The sequence below is a fragment of the Phascolarctos cinereus genome, unplaced genomic scaffold (assembly GCF_003287225.1).
Source record: "Phascolarctos cinereus isolate Bilbo 61053 unplaced genomic scaffold, phaCin_HiC Scaffold_4;HRSCAF=312, whole genome shotgun sequence".
Classification (NCBI taxonomy): Eukaryota; Metazoa; Chordata; class Mammalia; order Diprotodontia; family Phascolarctidae; genus Phascolarctos; species Phascolarctos cinereus.
The window spans coordinates 675,242,871-675,261,712 of NW_027555847.1; the positions used below are offsets into that span (position 1 = coordinate 675,242,871).

Genomic DNA, 18,842 nt, shown 5'->3' on the forward strand with positions numbered 1-18,842 from the left:
ATTGATGGTCAGGATAGATCTATTCCAGGGCCAGTTCCAAAGCTGAATTGAATAACTCCCTCAGCCTGGGGTTGGGTTGAGTCTCCAAGAGGGGTGCAGCTAGGTGGTGCAGTGGATAGAGCACTGGCCCTGGACCTGAGTTCAAATCTGGCCTCAGACACATAACATTCACTAGCTGTGTGACCCTGGGCAAATCACTTAACCTCAATTGCCTCACCAAATAATGATAATAATAATAATAATAATAGTCGCCAAGGGGACCTTGGGCATGTCACTTTCAGTGCTTCAGGCAACTCTCTTAAGATTATAGGTTGCAGGACAATTACCAGTAGGAGTTGGTGGCAGGAATTTCATCACTGGGAATTTCTTACACCAGTACAATTACAGGGCTGTACAAAAAATATATTTATATAGGAGTGGGAGCTAAGGGAGTAGAGTCGTGGAAAGTGGATAATCATCTAGTGGTGAGGGGTAGATGACAGCAGGGTGGTAGTCAAGGTGCTCACCCTGCTAGAACCTGGTGTCCTGGTCAGGAGCCAAGGCTTGGTGGTTGAATGGTCTGAGGCTGTAGTCTGAGGTCAGTATGGTTATAGATGGTGGATTAACTCAGCTTCCGTTAACAGCCAGTGAAGTTCTATCCCAGGGTCAACTCTAAAACTGTGTTGATTAATTCCCTGAGGATTGGAAGGTCTGGGCAGGAGGTGATGAAAACCTGAACGAGGGTGGCAGCTATATGAGAGGCGAAAGGGAGCTGGATGTGAAAGGTGTTGGGGAGGTAGAATAACAAGATTGGCAATGGGTTGTGTATGAGGAATGAGACAATGAAAAGTTGAGGATGACTTGGAGACTGGAAGGATCATGGCACCCTCAATGGAAATAGGGAAGTTAGGAAGAAGGGTGGCTGATGAGTAAAAAATAGTGTGTTCTGTTCTGGGTTTGAGGTGTCTATAACATTCAGGTGTCCAAGAGGCAGTGGGTAACATAAGACTCTAAATCAGGAGAAATGAGGGCTGGGTAAGCCCGTTTGAGAGTCCTGGCAAGGAGACAATAATTGAACCTAAGATTGCCTAGAGAGAGTTTAGAGAGAGAAGAGGGGTCTTGTGAGGGGTATATGCATGGTGATCCAATAAAGAAGACTAAGTAGAAGTGGTCAGACATGTAGGAGAGAGCAGTGTCATGGAAACTCAGGGAGGAGATACTGTCCAGGAGGGAGAGAGGGGTCCACAGCATAAAGCCCTTCAAAGAGATTAAGAAGGGTGACAAGTGAGAAAAGACCTTTGGATTTAAAGGTTAAGAGATCATTATTAATCTTGAAAAGATTAGTTAAAATGAAGGAGCAGTATGAAGGACTAGGCAAGGTGGGGTGCTGATACGCATCCCCTCTGAACCCTGTCGTCATCAGGGGTTAGAGAGAGAGTTCACTTACACAAGGCCTGGCAATGGCTCCATTATGTCTCGAGGATCTTAAGAGAAGAGTGGAAGGCGCTAGGAAGAGGAAGACACCAAGTGGGGGTGGAAGGAAGGGAAAGGAAGGTTATAGGGAAAGTCATCTCATAATCAGAGTGCACAAGTAGGCAATGTACAAACGAGGAGAAGGCCCCTAGCAGAACACAATCTTAGGATGTATAAAAATAGTTAATAGCTCTTTTTGAGGTAGCAAAGAATGGGAATCTGAGGGGGACCCATCATTTGGGAGATGGATGAACAAGTTACTATATATAGATGTGATAGAATACTATTTTGCTGTAAGAAATGAAGGGGATGGTTTCAGAGAAACCTGGGAAGACCTGTATGAATTGATGCAGAGTGAAGTGAGCAGAACCAAGACAATTTATACAATGGCAACAATATGGTAAACACAAACCACTTTGAAAGAATTAAGGACTCTGATCAGCATAATGATCGACTGCATTTCCAGAGGGCTAATGATGAAACATAATACCCCACCTCCTGATAGAGAGGTGAAGGACTGAGTGTGCAGAATGAGGCAGATATTCTTTTGGACATGGCCAATGTGGAAATTTGTTTTGACTGACTACATGTTTGTAATGGATTTTGTTTTTCTTTTGTTCTCAATTGCAGTGGGCAAGGGAGTGGGGATAGGAGGGTCAGAAGGCATATTTTTGCTGTTTGGAACAAATAAAACATTTACTTAAAAAAAAAATTTAGTAGATACCGGTCAAATACTCTTAAAACATGCTGCAGTGGAGCATGGACTAAATCTGACAAACTGTCCTGGCACTAAAGCCCTAAACTCCACCCCACCCCCCAAAAAAAATAAAGAGCCGCCTCAACAGGTAGTGAGTGAGGTATAGATGATAAGGGTGAGAATAATTGGGAGGTCAGAAAGGGAAGGCAAGAAGTCTAGACAGCTTTTTCCAGGTTAGCTGTGGGCAGGAAGAACGATATAGGATAGCTGGAAGGGACAGCAGAGGCAAGTGAGGATTTTTTAAGGTTGGGAGCAATTTGGAAATGTTCATAGGCAGCATGGAAGGAATGTATGTGTGGGTGGCATTAAGCCACTTCTGGGTAGAACTTCTGGGGAGAGGAAGACCATCGCTTCCTAAGGCGGCCTCTCCATCCTTGGTTGTCTCTGGTTGTTAGGAGGTTTTTTCTTGTGAGAAATCTAAAGCTGCCTCCCTCTGTCCACTTCTGCCTCTAGTTGTGCCCCCTGGGGCCCAGCAGAACAAGCCTAATCCCTCTTCCAGGAGACCACCTCCAAGATGCTTAGAGACAGCTGTCATGTGCCCTTGAGGCTTCCTCTATTGAGGCTAAAAGTCTCTAGTTCCTTCAGCGGATGGCCCAGGAGGGAACCCCATACTGTGGGTGTGCTCTGACCTGGCAGAGGCCGGAGACCTTCCCAGCACCCTCGCTCTCGACGCTGGGAGTACCTGCATCCTAAGGCAGCATTCTCAGGTTTTAACACAAGTGTAGCCCATTTCCCATGCCACACTGGAGTTCACACATATTACCAGGTTCAGTGTGGGTTGTTTTGGAAATTGTTGTTGTTGTTGTTCGGTTGTTTGGGTTGTGTCTGACTTCATGACCTCATGTGAGGTTTCCCTGGCAAAGATACTGGAGTGGTTTGCCATTTCCTCTCCAGCTCATTTTACAGATGAGAAAACTGAGGCAAACAAGGTTAAGTGACTTGCCCAGGAACACTTAGCTAATCCTGATGCTGGGTCCACTACTCCCATCCAGCTGTACATTGGGGAAATAAGTGTGCCTAACTTATGACTTGAGCCCCTTCCCATTGTGAAGACCTCTGATGTCAGCTGGGGTCTACATACTCACTGGGGGGCCATCTCTAGTTGTCCTAATCCATAACTGGTCACTGGCCCCTGATGGCTCTGGAGGAGAAAGTGAGGCTGGTGACCTTGCACAGCCCTCCCTCACTTAAATCCAATTCACTTGCAAGTCATGGCATACCTCCCTGCCGTCATGGTGTTCTTTGAAAACAAAGGACAAATGACAGACACTCTATGAGTCCTGTGCAAATGGAAGACCTAGGTGACATACCTGACAGGAACAGGAGAAACGTGCTATTGGGTCAGAAGAGAAATTAATGAGATACTGGCAGTTAAGTGTTTTCGTTTGTTCATCTAAAACTTTTTATTTTGTTTTTAACCATCACTACCCCAGTTTGGATGGAAAAATAAACAATAAAAAGCCATTTATAAGAGGGGCAAGCTTCCCACACTCACCAGGCATGCATGAGGGCTGTCTCCAGGCGGCAGAGCCCTGAAGTGACTTGGGACTGAAACCACAGACAGAGAGCTGCTTGGAGCCTCCCCTCGGAGGCCTGAGCCTGGTAACTCCTCTTCACAAAGACCCATGATTGGAGTTTGATTACAATTACTTTCTGAACGACCACTGCTCTCCAGTGCATTCCTGCACCTCTTCACTAGCACAGTCCAAAGGGGAGGTTTCCCTTGTCCAGGTTCCCTCTTGCCAACCACAAATGCAGTATAGTGGCTTGTCTCTTCTTCTAGCCCCCCCCCCCACCTTGAAGTTTTACTGGCAAGGATTCCTTAACTCTGGGTCTTGTTAGCTTCATGAAGTGGAATCCATAGCATCCTCTGCTATTATTCCTTCTTCCCCTGTCTTGTCACTATGACTGTATCCCCTCGATACCAACTTCAGTGTCCCGAGGGAATTCAGGGTCTCAGCCTCCTGCCACAGGCCCGGCCTTTGATACCGGGTACCCCTTGCGAATGTACTTCTTTGTTGGGTAGGTGTGTGTTTGTTGCTTGGCACGCTGGAAAATGTAGGTGCCCCCCCAAACCCAAACAGACAGAAAACTGTAAGCTAACAGGCTGCCCTGTAAGGAAAGAAGGAAGCAAAGTAGGAAAAAAGGAAGAGAGAGAAAGGAAGGAAGAAAGGAAGGAAGGAAAAAGATAGATGGATGGATGGATAGATAGATGTTGGTGTGGCCCATGGGGGCTGATGATGGTAATAATAATAATAATAATTATTATTATTATTATTATTATAGATGGATACTTATATAGTACTTTACAGTTTATAAAATTATTTATATCTGTTATCATCTTATTGTACTGTTATATGTGGGAGAGAAACACTATGCATGAGGTTTTGAATCATAGAATATACAATATTAAAGCTTGGAGGGCCTTTACTTAGAACCCAGAGGGTCAGAGCTGAGAGAGTCCTTAGAGCACAGGATGTCAGAGCTGGAGGCACCCTTAGAACAGAGAATGTCAGAGCTGGGAGGGTCCTTAGAAGGGAGAATGTCAGAGCTGGGAGGACCCCTAGAGACCATCTTGGTCAGACCCCCATTGAACAGACAGGGAAGCTGAGGCCACAGAGAACAGTCTGGTCTGCTTTCCTGCTCCCCGATTAGGGGGCTCTTCTTTTTCCTCCTGTTGCTTTTCTAAATAGATGTGTGAGAATGATGAAGATGTATGAAGCCTCCTGTCCTGGCCTCTCCCTCCCCTCTCTTTGCGTGCTCAGAAAGCTGTGCATGTGTTGCTTCCCCCACAACTGACTGTGCGTGCTTGTTCTGTTTCTTTGCGTGCATATTTCCTATTCATTTGGGGCATGTTATCTTGCTCCCTTTTTTTTAAGCTTCTAACTAGGTACCTGGTTAAGCTCCCTCCCCCTTACTTCCCTTCAGCGTCTGAATTTTTGTGCTGGTGTTGAGGGGGAAATGTGTTCCTTCATTCAGCAGATGTTTGTGAGTGTACAAATTAGGTGAAAAGCACCATCCCGGGGTCCGTGAAGCATCAGAGACGGGATCCCTGCCCTTCCTCTGATGATAGCGTGCACTAAAAGCAATGGCTGGTGAGGGGCATTTGAGTGGACCTCAAAGAACAGGCAGGATCTTGGTAAGCAGAGATGAGGTGGGAAGGGAAAGACATGAGGTTGTGCCCCTGAGCATCAGAAGACTAGCTTGCTACTTACTGACTGTGTGACTGTGCACAAGTCATTTCCTCTCTCTTGGCCGAGTCAGTATCCTCAGATGTAAATGAAGGAGATTGGACTTAGGTGATGTAAAAGGTACCTCGCAGCTCTAAAATTCTATGTTCTAAGCTTACATACTGCAACCATTCTGACATTATGTCCAAAGGGCCTTTCCTGATCTGACCTTCTATAGTTTTGAGAACTTGGGGGAGATTCAAGGAGTACCAACTAGTAGGTTTGTAGTCTTTGCAGTCAAGGAGATTGCTTTGTAGACAGCCATACCTTTCTGCAGGGCCTGGAACAGGTCGTTTTATAGGAAAGGTGTTGGTAAAGTTTGTTGAGAAAATGAAAGAAGTATGCAGTAGCCCAATATTTGATAAACCCAAAGACCCCTACTAACTGGAGTCATAACTCTTACTGTTCAACGAGAATTGCTCAGAAATTGTGAAAGCAGTCTGGCAGAAGCTAGGTATAGACCGACATCTTATACCGTACACCAAAATAAGTTTCAGATGAGTGTGTGACTCCAACATAAAGGGTGGCATTTCATAAACAAATGGAAGGAGTAAGGAAAACATTACCTTTCAGATCTAGAGTCCTCAACCAAACAATACCTAGAGAGAGTCGCCAAAGATAAAATGAACAATTTTGAGTATATAAAATTCAAGAGTTTTTGCACAGACAAAATAAATGCAGCTAAGATTAGAAGGGGAGTGGCAAATTTCTCTAATAAGGGTATAATGTCCAACATATATAAGGGAACTTATATAAGAATATAAGCATTTCCCAATAGAAAAATTGTAAAAGGATATGAACAGTTTTTAAAGGATAATATCCAAGCTATCATAGCTGTATGAAAAATGTTCCAAATTACCAATAATTAGAGAAATCCAAATGAAAGGAAATCTAGGGTGCTACCTCATTATTATGCTATAAGATATGATGAAGGGGATGGTTTCAGAGAAACCTGGGAAGATCTGTATGCACTAATGCAGGGTGAAGTGAACAGAACCAGGAGAACAATCTATACTGTATGAACATTCTAAAGATAAACTGTTTTGAAAGGCTTGAGAACTCTGATCCATATTATGACCAACCATGATTATTTTTATTTACCTCACAATGTTAAGGGCTTTCTTCCATAACCTCCTCTGCCACCTTTTTTTCTCCTAAAATGTACCACCAGCTAGAGTGGAGAAGGAAACAGTCCTGTTCAGCTCTCTGCCACCAGTAAGCAATGGATTACTGAAGAAGCACCTCTTAGATGTGCTGTAAATATGCCCTAGATCCCCTTAGGGAGGAAAGAGAAAACCTTCCGAGGTCAACGGTAAGAAATCCCCAAAGTGAAATGAGGAGACTTCTGCCTTCTCTCAGGCCTCAGGAAGGAGCGCTTCTTCAGTTGTCTCTCCTTGGCCTGTTTTCCGGGTCAGTTGTTTTGGATAATTAATCAGTCACTTAAATTTCATTCTGACATTTTTATTTTATTTAATATCTAATATTTCTCATTGTCTCATGGAGTTATTGAGTTCCATTTGGGTCCTTCTGATTTCCTAATCTGGTGCATTCTAATTCGAGGATAATTTGTATTTTTGGTCTATTCTGATTCTTTGAGGAGGCTGCTAGTTGGGCAAGATTTTCTGCTTTCTGGTTCCACATGATTTATTCTCCCTTCAGTTTTTTCCTCTATAGCACTTATTTCACTTATCATTTCCTTTTTTAAAATCTCTTGCTTTATTTCTCCCAGATACTCTTGTAGACCTTATGGCCAAGACATTTTTTCTTGGAGGCCGTACTTGTAGTTGTGGGATTACTCTTGTGATGGGCTAACCTCATGGGTGTCTCTTGACTCCTAACATCCCTCGAGAGCATTTGGTGTCTTTTTCTGTTTACCCCTGTCTCTAGCCTCCAGCCAGGGCTAAGCTCTGCACCCTTCCAAACTCTTGAATGGGGTGGCGAGGCCTTGTTTGATCCTGACCTGTTTCCTGGTCTCCTCCCACTGGCTTGCACCTGCCCAGGTGTGCTGTGTTGGTCTTCGGCTCCCTGGCAGGTTTCCGTGCCCCCAGTCAGAGTTCTACAGCCTTCTGGCCCCTCAAGGCATGCCCATGCTGCTTTCTGCTCTGGCTCCCTTCCTCCTGGAGGCTTCCCCAATCAGGGGGATGCTGAGGTTTTTCATGCCCCACCAGGATCCTGGTCAGGACATAGCTACAGGCTTCTTGCCTGTTTACCAGAGCTCATTCTGGCTTCCACGGTGGAGCCCTTTGCTAACCTCCATGACTTTCTGATTCCCTTATGGTGGGGCCCTGAGCTGGATGGAGGAACTTAACTCCTTTGGATTTTGTGATGGTTATTTGATCTGGAGCCTTTTTTAGACCGTTGCTGGAGTACATGTAGAAGGGCTGGGAGCCTTGTCACCTTCCACACTTCTGTGTTCACCAGAAGGCCTCTTGGGCCTTTTCTGACAGAGAATCATCACTGGTAATTGGTAGAGGCCAACTCACTGTGCTGTGACGGTTCTTCTGGTATTTGGGTTTCCTAAAATTAGTAGCTCTGTAGCATCAGAGGGAGAATGTTTATCCTAAAAAGATGAGCTTTTGTGGTGTTGGACAGCTGGGGACTGTTCAAAGTGTTGTGATATTTCCCAATTGCCACCCAACCTCTTCTCCATTTGTATAAAAAAGAGAAACAATCAGAATGCTATCTACCTTCAAAGAGGTTACATCCTACTGGAGGGTACAACGTGTCAACAGATAAGCATGAACACAGTTGTTTCAGGAGGGGAGAGCACTAAGAGGCAGAGGAGATAGGAAAGGCTTCCAGTAGCAGGAGATTCCTGGGTGGAACCTTGAAAAAAGCTAGGGTTCTGGGGAGGGCATTCTGGGCATGGAGGGTTGTCTATCAAAGGCCTGGAGGTGGGAAAATGGAACGTCAAATTTGAGGAACAGCAAAATAAGCCAGTTTGACAGCAATGTAGAGTGTACAAAGGGGAGTAATGTGAAATAAATATGGAAAGGCAGGCTGCAGCCACATTGTCAAGGGCTTTAAATGTTAAGCTGAAATATTGGTATTTTATCCTCGAGATGAAAATTGCTTGAACAGGGAAGTGACATGGTCAGACCTATGTTTCAAAGATAGACAACAGTGTGGAAGATGAATTGCTCCAACCAGGCTAATCTCTTCCATCTCTTCACTGTCCTCCTCTCCCACAATACCTAGCTCACATTCATTCCTAAAGATTGTGAGAGAGACAAAGACAGAAACAGAGAGGCAAAGAGAAACAGAAACAGAGAGGAGAGACTCAGAGACAGAAAGAGAAAGGAGAGATAGAAAGAGAAGAGAGAGAAGGGAGAGAGGGAGAAGAGACAGAGACAGAAAAGAGACACCGAGAGACAAAATGAAGATAGGAGAGTCAGAGACAGAGAGGGAGTGAACAGAAAGAAAGAAGGGAGGTAGGAATGAGCAGATTGCATTGCTGAGGGTGAATGATTCATCTGCAAAGGCACTGAGTCATCCTTCCTTACTCTTTTCTTCCCTCATTCCCTGGTGACCAAGGGCTGGCAAAGGTACCTGCTGGTGTGCCTGCAGTGGAGGGATCTTAGTAGAAAAGGACCTGGCCTGGTTCAATTATAATAGTCATTCCAATTTCTGAAGCATTTTTAGGCTTACAAAGTATTTTCTTCTCAGTACCCCTGTGAGGTGGGTGTATGATTAGCATCTTTAATTCAACTCAAGAAACATGAGGTGCTTACTGTGGGTGAGGCTCTGGCTAACTAGTATTTGATATTCACAGACAAAGCGAGGCCCCTGAAGCTCAAAGAAATCTTTTGACTCCAAATTCAGGGTCCTTTCCTTTATACCACACTGCCTCTCCCAGATCTTCTCCTTGACCTGAGATCTGGGCCTCTGCTTTCCCATTTGTGACATGAAAGGACTGAATCAGATGGCCCCTTATATCTCTGCCCACTATAATATTCTATGCCTATGTTCTACTGTACTTCTTCATGGAAATATGAGTTGTTATTATTAAATAGTGGGTAGCCTGCAATAAACTCCTCCTCTAGTGCCTCCCCAAGTCAAAGAGTATTCTGGGGCAGGCCTGCTGCCAAGTCTTTGGATGGACTCTGGCTCTGACAGAGTCTCTCTCAGTGAAGGCAGAAAAGCTCATCACAGGGCCTTAGTATTCACAAACTCCACAGTGGCAGCTTTGGGCCACGCAGGAATCATCCACACCAACAGAATCTCTGTGCTGGCACGCACAGAGCAGGATGAGAAGTCGTTGGCCTGACTGGGGCCTCACAGGCCTCCCTCTGCCTGTTGCCTGGCTGACAGCTCCCTCATTCCTCTCCACTGACACTCCCTGGGCCAGTTGGACAGAGAAGGAGATAAGCTGGTGTCTTTCCTGCAGCCTGCGACAGCTGCCTTCTCCTCCTCAGAGGGCCTGGCGGACCCTGATGTCAGTCTCTTCACTCCCCCGCCCAGGCTGGACACCATGCTTGCCGTGGCCTGCGGGGATTGGTCAGGATTTCGTCCCAGCTGGGGTGACCAACTGTTGCTGTCCTTCACCAGTCCTGCCCTAGAAGCAGAGTGAGAAGAGACCCTCGGCCCCAAGGCCAGCACACAGGACCGGAACCCACTCCCTCCAGGTAAGGGTGGTCCTTTCCTGCTTTCTGACCCCCCCAGGCTACCCTGGTGGAAGAGCATGTGGGCATGTGCCTTCTTTTCACCCCTGTGGAGACCCTGATTCTGCATGGCACGGCCATGCTCCGATTGGCCGGATTTGGCCAGGCTTCATGCTGCCCAGGCCCGACGACTGCAATTGGACAGACTTGGGGTTATTTGGGGAGGTGCTTTCTGAGAGGCTTGTGTTTCCGGTCCTCCTCATGGTCTTGTGGCAAGTTTCAGGTTAAAGGTTCCTATCTCTGCATGTGGCTAGAGGGGGCAGCCCTTAAGGTGGCCCCTATTTAAGAACTGTTTCACCTGGTGGGGGCAGCCCTGGGACCATCTTCCCTTTCTGAGGCATCTCCTTCAAGGTGACAACAGGACTGGTGGGATTATCTCCAGGGTGTCTGCAGTAGTGGGGCGATCTCTGGGCTGAGGCAGGTTCTAGCCCCAGCTGGGCTGCTGACTCGCTGTTTGGCCTCTGATAAGTCACTCACCTTCTCTGGGCCTCAGTGCCCTCAACAGCAAAACCAAGGGGTTGGACTATTTTGTCTCTAAAGCGCCTTTTAGCTCTCACATTCTGTGAGTTCCTGGTGTCCTAGGAGGCAGGGGGCCTGGGTTCTTCCCTCGGCTCTATTACTTTTTTTTGGGGGGGGGTGGCTAGGCAATGGGGTTAAATGACTTGCTGAGGGTCACACAGCTGGTAAGTGTTATGTGTCTGAGGTCACATTTGAACTCAGGTCCTCCTGAATCCAGGGCCAGTGCTCTATCCACTGCGCCACCTAGCTGCCCCTAACCTTTGGCTCTACTACTGACTCAGTTTGACTTTTGGTTAAGTCTACTCTCTAAGACTCAGTTTCCTTACTTGTAAAAAAGTGACTCCTGAGTTGCCTTCTAGTTTTGATATATCCTCTCTTTTAAGATCCCTCTGAGCTACTAGGATTAAATCACCAAGTTAGAATAACCCCATTTGCTGGATAGCACTTCTGGGCAGAGGTCGTAAGGTAGACTTAAACTGGAAAACAGGATAGGTCTTGATTCTGAGAAGATAAGTCACGGAAATAACTCCCACCCTGCCCACTGGCCCTGACTTGAGAGGTGAAGCAGGCTGGCTGCAGGCTGCAGGCAGGGGACCCGAGTCCCGACCCTCACTCTTCTCAGAATCAAGGCCTATCCTGTTGTCCAGCTTCCCAAGTTCACCCAGTCCCTGCCCCTTCCCCATCTACCACCACCCATCATCCCCCAGGTAGGCAGTTCCTGATCTACCTAAGGAAGGTCTGCTTAGCAAGTGAAACTCTCAAACAATGCAAGATAGTGAGTTCCCCATCACTAGAGGTGTTTAAACAGTCCAGATGAGTTCTTGTCAGGAAGGTTGTAGAGGGGATTCATTCTTCAGGTAGGAGACAACCCAGTGACCCCTTCCAGCTCTATAAAATCTTGCCCCTTTTCGCTTTAACCAAAATTAGGAGAATTAAGGCCATTTCCCCACTCTAAGTCACCTGTTAGAGACTCTCCACACTTCCTTCTCCACAGTAAAGGGGAGCAGCTAATAGCGACAGGAGGCAAGTTGGCGCCTTCTCCTGAACCCTCAGGCTGAGAAAGGGGTAGGGCCCCCAAGGAAGCTGAATGAGTGAAGCGGGCTGGAGGTGAGGGAGGGCTCCTGAAGGCTTCTCCCTCCCAGTGGGGCGGAGGAGTGAGGGGCAGCATGGGAGGCTGTTAGCACAGAGCGGGGAGAGGAGCAGCCCAGAGTCCCTCAGATGTCGGGTCTGAAAGGAGCTTCCCCGCACCAGGCCCAGAGCGCTGGCACCGAGAAGCCCTCAAAGGTCATCCGGTTCAGCGCCTCATTTTACAGCGGCTCAAGCAGAACCAGGAGAGCGAGCCTCGCCAGCATCACGCAGGAATGGGGGGAGGGCTCAAAGCTGGGGTGCAGCCCTGGGTCCAGGGCTCCTCCCACACCTGGTGGTGCTTCTCACTGCCTGGAATTAGAAATGTCCCTCGTTCCTGGAGACCTCTTTCTAGATCTTTTATCCCACAGTGAATCTCAGCTCTGCTTTCTCTCCTTTTGGCTTGTGCGCCTCCTCGCATCACGAGAAAGGTTAATGTTTATGAAACATCTTAAGGCTGACAAAGCACTTGTCATATATTCTCGTGTTTGATCCTCAACACCAATAAATAGACTGCCATTATTACAATACCCATTTTAGAGATAAGGAAACTGAGGTTAAGTGACTTGCCCAAGGTCCCACAGCTATAAAAGCAGGATTCACACTCAGGATTTCCTGACTCCTAAGTCCAGCCCTCTATCCACCATGGTTTTGGTGTTTCTTTTTTCCCCCTCACATTTATTTAGTTTATTTTTAATTTATGGAATAAAAAAAGCATTTCTATAACATGATATAATTAAAAAGATGATTGCACATGAAACCACAAATCTGTTATGTACAACCTGTTATTCCTTTTAAATATATAATAAAATTATCATGTACATTTCCTTTTTTTCTTCCCTCCCCTCCCTCTGCCCTAGAGATGGCTACCGTATGTGTACGTGTATATGTATATGTATATGTATGTGTATATGTATATGTATATGTATATGTATATGTATATGTATATGTATATGTATATGTATATGTATATGTATATGTATATGTATATGTGTATTTCTTGGGGAGGGTGAGGCAATCAGGGTTAAATGACTTACTTGCCCAGGGTCACAGCTAGGAAGTGTCAAGTGTCTGATGTCACATTTGAACTCAGGTCCTCCTGACTCCAGGGCCAGTACTTTATCCACTGTGCCACCTAGCTGCCCCCAAATATGTACACATATTTAAAATTATTCTATACATACTTCTATTTATCAATTCTTTCTCTAGATTTTTATCATTTTTCTAATTGAGTAAAATAATTTTTTGGTAATTTAATTGGAATGGCATTGAATATATAAATTAGTTTGAGTAAAATTGTCATTTTTATTATATTGGCCCTGCCAACCCATGAACAATTAATATATCTCCAATTATTTAAATCTGATTTATTTGTATAAAAAGTTTTTTCTAATTTTTTAATGTAGTTTGGTGCTTCTTAAACACTGCTCCTAGTAGCTTCTGTCTCCAGGCAGTCTCCAACTGTCTACTGCTCCTCTGGAGCTATGGGGCCATAGAGCTGGCAGCATCACCTGCTCAGACAGCTTCTCCATATTTCCTTTGAGTCTTTATTAAGAAACCGGTGGTGGGAGTGTCCAAAGATCCTTGCCCTCAAAAGGCCCTGAGGCCTGGGCCTAGGAGTAAGGCCACAGTGCTGAGGAGGAGCTGAGGGGCTCAGGGACTCAAGCATCCTAGAGATCTGAAGGAGTGGTGCAGGCCCCTGTCTCTGAAGTGGGGGCACCCTTGGACACTGGAGCTTGGCATGGGCCAAGGTGGCAGCTCTGAGTTGCCCCCTGGTGAACCTGCAATTTGGCCTTAGGCTGAAGCTCCTTGGTGGGAGAGGGGGCCTGGAGGAGTGGGAAGAGCCTGGCAACCACTAACCGGCCTTTCTGGGCCTCAAATGACCTCACCTGTAAAATGGGAGTAGCACTAGCTTACTAGCTTCAGCTTTTTGTCAGGCCCCTTCACCATCATTGTCACATTTGACCTTCAATGCCCAGGGAGGTCAGGAGAACAAGGATTATTAGTGGCTTCTCATTCTAGCTCCCAATTTAAGAGCCGAGGATTTAGAGTTGGAAGAGCCTGAGAGAGCCTCTAATCCCGTCCTCTCATTTTACAGGTAAGAAAACCATGGCCCATTCGGTGTTCTGAATGCTCTCCCAGCTTTGACAGTCTGGATTCTAAGGCCCCCATTCCCCCCATTCCAGCTTTGATATCCTGTGTTCTGAGGGCCCTACTAGCCCTAAGAAAGGTTCCTAGAAAAGCTACGTATAAATTTCACTTTTTGCAAATGAAACCCCATTTTGTAAATAAACTCGTGTTCCCTGTTTACAGCCGACTTTCCTTACAGGAAGGGGTCTGTGTGAGAAGCGTGTGATGCCCCTCTGAGTCACAAATTCCTGCTTTCTGAGAAGCCTGGCTTCAACATGGCCACGGGGGACCTGGAGGTGCTGGACAGGGGTCTGGGCTGCCCCGAGGCCATGGAGGAGCTGACCAAGTCAGTGGAGAGATCCAGGAAAGAATCGCAGGAGGAGGAGGAGGAGGCAAAAGGTACCTGGATAGCTGGAGTGCTTCATGTTGCTGTAGGGGGCTTATTCTGTGTCAGGCTTGTTACTGAAAGGTATTTGTTAACGAAGCCATGTCTTGAGCTCCCTGCTCTGTGGAATCATGCCGCAGAGCCTTTCTTCAGTCAGAGAAACCTGCTGCAGGCACTCCCTCCATCGGGGGCTTTCTAGCACCTGCTTCTTCATGCAGAATCTGGGGACTCTTAGAATAATGAAATCCAGAGTGGGGTTGGGAGGGACCTTGGGGCCATGCAGCCAATCAGTGTAGCACTCTCTCCATTTTATGGGATCTTTTAATCCATTCACATCTAAAGTGATCAGAGGTTTATATTTCCCTCCATTTGTCTCCAATCATATTGGTGTTATTCTGCATCAGGATTTCCCCCACTCTTCCTCTGTAAACACAGCACTTTGTTCTCTTCAGTTACCTTAGCTTAACCCAGGCCCGCACAACCTGCAGCTGCTTCAGCAGGCCTGAGGATTTCCTCTACAGACAAAGGATGTTTTCCTCTGCATTTTTTGAGGGCCACCAGAAATCCTTTGGTGTGCCCAGGTTGTGCAGGCCTGGCTAAATGTAGTTTTTTTTTTTCCTGCTTTTTGGTGAGGCCATCGGGGCTAGGTGAGTTGTCCAGGGTCACACAGCTAGTAAGTGTTAAGTGCCTGAGGCTAGATTTGAACCCAGGTCCTCCTGACTCCAAGGCCCGAGCTCTATCTGCTGTGCCACCTAGCTGCTTGTTCAACATGTTTTATTCGTTAGTTATTAAAATTTCGGTTTCTGGGCCTTTTTTCTGAAAAAGAGTTCTTTCCCTCATCCTCTGCATTATGTATCTTGCCTTTCTGCCTATTCTAGACCAGGCCTTCTTAAACTTTTTCCACTCATGACCCCTTCAGCACTTCTTAAACTGTGGGTCAAGACCCCACAGGGGTCACAAAGAGTTGGACACAACTGAACGACACAACAGAGTTCCTATAGTATTGCCTAGTAAAGCTTGCCCCCAATCTGGTCCCCTTTTTAAATGGTGCCTCATTCTTAGAAATATCGATTCCTGCAGGTATTGGAAATGATACTGCCCCATAGGGATTTTCCTACACCTCTGAAGTGTGATCATTTTTTTTTTATTACCAGTTACTGTGAAATCTCCACCGTGGGTCCACGCTCTCCACTCTTCCCAGTTGCCCCCAGGGGCTCTGATTTCCCTTGTCCTGGACAGGATGAGTGGTCTCTAAGTCCTAGATGTCTGCAGAGTCACCCCAGATCACACCAATCTAAGATCCCCCTCTCCCTGCGTAGAGTACTTCTTTTCCTCCCTGGAAGTGTCCATCGGTGGTTCTTTCTCTGCGTTTCCGTCCTGCCCTCTGCCTCTTCGCCATTCTCCTGTAGGATCTCTTCTTCCTCATAAACTCTCTGGTTTCCTTTTCTTGAGCATTAACTCACCTTGATCAAGGTCCTTCTGTCTTATTTCTCCCCTCTCCCCTTCTGTGCACCCTCTCACTCTGTAATCTAGCCCCACAAAGCACTGATTCACTTGAAGGCAGGGCGTCAGGAAGTGCAGTCCATCACGTCTCAGACCTGCTTCTCTACCGTCTCTTCCTTTTGACGTCTGCTTTGCCTTCTCCTGTACTTTTAGAAAGAAGTCTCTTACTGGTCTTTCTGCTGTTCTTTTGTTGTCCTTGGTTCTGTGTTTGTTTACCTTTCTTGTGTTTCTGCTGTCTGGGGCGTTTTTTTGTTTTGTTTTTTGGTGGGGCGGTTGGGGTTAAGTGACTTGCCCAGAGTCACACAGCTAAGTGAGTGTCATGTGTCTGAGGTCAGATTTGAACTCAGGTCCTCCTGACTCTGAGGCTAGTGCTCTATCCACTGCGCCACCTTGCTGCTCTTGTCTGGGGTGTTTGAAGAACGAGTAATTTATTCAGATCTGGTTTTCTTTGTAGGAAAGCTTCAAATACGTCTTTTTCATCGAACATCCATCTTTTTTCATTAATGGTTAGGCTCAAGTTTTCAGGGCATGTTACTCTGAGCTGCTCTTCAGAACACAGTATTCTTTTCCCTCCTGAGGTTTCTGGTGGGTGCCTGGTAGTCTTGTGTAATTCACATTTCCTTTCCTTTATATTTGAAGGCCTGGCTGCTCGTAGACTTTCTTGTTTGTCAGTGGTTGTCAAATTTAACCATCATGTGTGTCTTGGAGTTCGCAGTAGAGTTTTTGAATCCTTATATTGTCTCCGTGCATCCCGTGTTTGAGATCAATACGTTTCCTTTTAATGCTATTGCTTTTTGCCTCTCTTCTTCAAGATTGTCCTTCACTTCTGTGTATTTGCAATCCCCATCAGTTATTCTCTCTTTTGTCTCTTTGGTGTGACTGCATGTTCAAGTTTTTCTATTCTGACAATTATTTCTTTTGTGCAGGCCATGAATTTTGCTTTCAGAGTTCTTAATTCTCTTTTAAAACCACGTGGGAACACCCTGCTGGGGTTCCATGCTTTCTTGGGAATCTGCTGCCTCATCAAGTGCCTGGTCATTTTCCTTTGTCTTACAATATTTATTCACAGATGCCTGAACTCTTTTACCTGATCTGGGGGCCGTATTCCTCTCTGTTATCAATTTTCTCCCTCTTGAGCTCTTTGGTAATTTTAGTCTTTTTTTTTTTCTGAACATTCCCCTATTACTCACTTTCTAATTCCTTTTTCTTTGATTGTGGTTTCCCTGGGGCTGGACCTCAAAACTATCTCAGTCCCCTCCCATTCTTGGTAATTCATGTTTCACCAGGCTCAGTGTCTGCCCCTAACTGCCTTTTGGCCTGGGGGATCCATGCCCACTCTGGCAGCCTGCCCCCACTCCCTGTTCTGTTCTCTAGCTGAGTATCGTTGCAGCATGGGGCGTGTTGGTCCCAGCCTGAGTGAGTTCTGCCTTTTGGTTTTCTTAGGGGGTGTACGAACTGGGGGGGAGGGGGCGCTGAGGGTAAGGGGATGGAGTTGAGTTCTGCCCTACCAGAGTGTGGTGAGCAGGGGTAAAGAGGCACATGAGGGGTTAGGGATCAGCCTTCTTTGCTGTTAGTTCATTGGGTTTTTACCTTGTTTGAGGTCCATGGTGTCTTAAACCACGGAAGCACCTAGAACAGCTTTATCTCCCGTAAATCATTCCTCTTTTGGAGAGGTTTGAGAAGGAGTAAGGATCAGAATCCTCCATGTGGCGGGAAACATCCCCAGAGGCCATCTAGTGAAGCTTCCACTGGAACGTCTGCTGGGGAGCACTCCACATACAAGGCCCTCTAGACTAGCTGCACGCTCTTTCCAACCTTTGGTGTCACTTCTCTTTGTCACCAGCCGCAGACAGCTGCCCTCATGGCCCCCTTTTTTATCTCAGGAAAGGGTTTTCTTGGTCTTTGGACTAGAGCAATTCTTGAATGTGGAATGGAGAAAGGGAAAATGGGGCAGGAAGAAGGGGAGTGCAGAGGGCTGGCCCAGGCCTGGGGGGTAGGGAGCCTTGCTCTGCAGTGTCCTCATCTCATTTACCCAGATCTGTGTCCTTCCCAGGTGGTGAGAGGGCAGAAAGCAGAGAAGAGACAAGCAGCCAGGTGCAGGTGCAGGTACGTAGCCCACAGAAAGCTCTTTGGGTGAGAAGAGGACAAAAGCCGGGCTGTGTGGGTTTATTTCGGTGTTTAAAGCCCCAAAGTACAGGTCCTCAGGGCTGAGAGGGCACAGAGCTCACCAGAGGGATGACGGCCTCCATGTGGTGGCCCAGGACGCTGCAGACGCTGGCCTGGTGGGAGCAGCCTGGGCACCCCCCACCCCTGCCCGCGGCTGCCAGAGTCGAGGCCTGCTCCGTGCTCTCCCCTGCTGGCGCAGCTTCAGGGGCTCACAGGGACCCTTAGCTCAGCCGTGGGCTCTAGACTGCCCCCTTTATCTATACTCCATAGCAGCCAAGCTGGTCCTGTTTGCTCGGTGCTCCACCCCCTGTCTGTGTGCCTTTGCCTAGGCTGTGCCCCATTCCTAGAATGCCCTCCTCTCCTCCCTCCACCTCTTCGAATCGCTCACTCGGCTCCTCCTCCGAGCCTTTCCCCTTGTGATCAGCACTCTCCCCGCTCAAATTACTGAGCCGTTTATTTGGCGAATCCTAGAAAGGCCCGTAGCCTCCTTGAAGGTAGGGGGCCCCCCCCTCCCACCCTGAGCCTCCCGTGCAACGGCCGTTTAGTGAATGCTTGTTGAATTGAATGGAGCAGAGAACTAACTGGGTGTTCCCGGCAGAAAGCCCAAGCATCCCGTGAAAACGCAGGGACTCGAGGGGGCCGAGTGGACTGTGTGCATAGGACAGCACACTGAACGTGGAGCTTAAATCCTGACTCTGCCCCTGAAGTTGCCATATGACCTTGCCCAAGTCCGTTCCCCACTTTGGGCCTCAGTTTCCCTTTTCTAGAACAACAACAAAAAAGCGCCGAGTGAGCACAGGCTGCTGTCCTCATGAGGAGAGAGGCGGGGTAGGGGGGGCAGAAAGCTGGCCTCGGAGTCAGGGGGCTGGCTGCAGGCCTCAGCCACGCTCTCTCAGTGCCCCAGGACGACTGCG

At 47.2% G+C, this 18,842-nt stretch overlaps 1 protein-coding gene across 9 annotated transcripts in view; it reads left to right on the forward strand.

Annotated features, from left to right (window-relative positions):
* JSRP1 (junctional sarcoplasmic reticulum protein 1) overlaps positions 1 to 18,842 on the forward strand; it is an 89,370-nt gene that overhangs the window by 65,637 nt on the left and 4,891 nt on the right. For 6 of the 9 annotated variants that reach the window (XM_078154111.1, XM_078154107.1, XM_078154104.1 and 3 more), the window contains 3 exons: positions 9,901 to 10,064; positions 14,074 to 14,273; positions 17,816 to 17,868. In XM_078154111.1, the coding sequence (XP_078010237.1) occupies positions 14,150 to 14,273; positions 17,816 to 17,868 (177 nt within the window). In that variant the 5' untranslated portion in view covers positions 9,901 to 10,064; positions 14,074 to 14,149. Of the gene's footprint in view, positions 1 to 9,900; positions 10,065 to 13,766; positions 13,843 to 14,057; positions 14,274 to 17,815; positions 17,869 to 18,842 lie in introns of all 9 variants that reach the window. The other 3 variants (XM_021008793.2, XM_078154109.1, XM_078154110.1) reach the window with 3 other exon arrangements.